Here is a 579-nt window from a genome sequence, read left to right on the forward strand (position 1 = left end):
ACAGCGCTTCTTCCTGCACGTCACGGACTTCCCCAGGGCAGACCTGCTGTTCGTCATTGGAACGTCCTTGGAGGTCTGGGACTGCGGGAACCCCCCGTTACATGGAAAATAGCCCCCGGGGGGACTCAGGAGGAGAGAGGGCGTTAGAAGAGAAGGCAAGAAACTGGGTTATCAAAGTGAAGTTTGAGGTGGCAGGGCAAGAAATAGGGCGCATGTGCTCTGAGAGACCCCCCAGAACCTCCTGTGCTTCTGGTAGAGGTGAGCACCTGGAGAGCAAGAGCTGAGTTCTGCAGTGTCCCAGTGCGAGGCCACTGGGTAACCGGTGACACCTGTGAGCCACTCAAGGCTGGGGAGGCAGCGGGAGCACCGCAAAAACCAGCGGTTACCAATCCAGCGCCTCCCCTCAGGTGGAGCCCTTTGCCAGCCTGGCCGGGGCCGTGCGTGGCTCCGTGCCCCGAGTCCTGATCAACAGAGAGCTCGTGGGTCCCTTTGCCTGGCACCAGCGCTACAACGACGTGGCCCAGCTGGGGGATGTGGTCAGTGGGGTCGAGAAGCTGGTGGAGCTGCTGGAGGGGAAGG

General features: G+C 61.5%; 1 protein-coding gene across 1 annotated transcript in view; it reads left to right on the forward strand.

The window, feature by feature from the left end:
• Positions 1 to 572, forward strand: part of SIRT3 (sirtuin 3) — a gene marked incomplete at its 3' end in the record, with an annotated part of 1,615 nt that extends 1,043 nt beyond the window's left edge. Inside the window, exons 5-6 of the mRNA XM_009879006.1 lie at positions 2 to 73; positions 408 to 572. Coding sequence (XP_009877308.1) covers positions 2 to 73; positions 408 to 572 — 237 coding nt within the window. The remainder of the gene's footprint in view (position 1; positions 74 to 407) is intronic.
• Positions 573 to 579: the final 7 nt, after the last annotated feature.

This window comes from Apaloderma vittatum, unplaced genomic scaffold (genome assembly GCF_000703405.1).
Source record: "Apaloderma vittatum isolate BGI_N311 unplaced genomic scaffold, ASM70340v1 scaffold32090, whole genome shotgun sequence".
NCBI classification, from domain to species: domain Eukaryota; kingdom Metazoa; phylum Chordata; class Aves; order Trogoniformes; family Trogonidae; genus Apaloderma; species Apaloderma vittatum.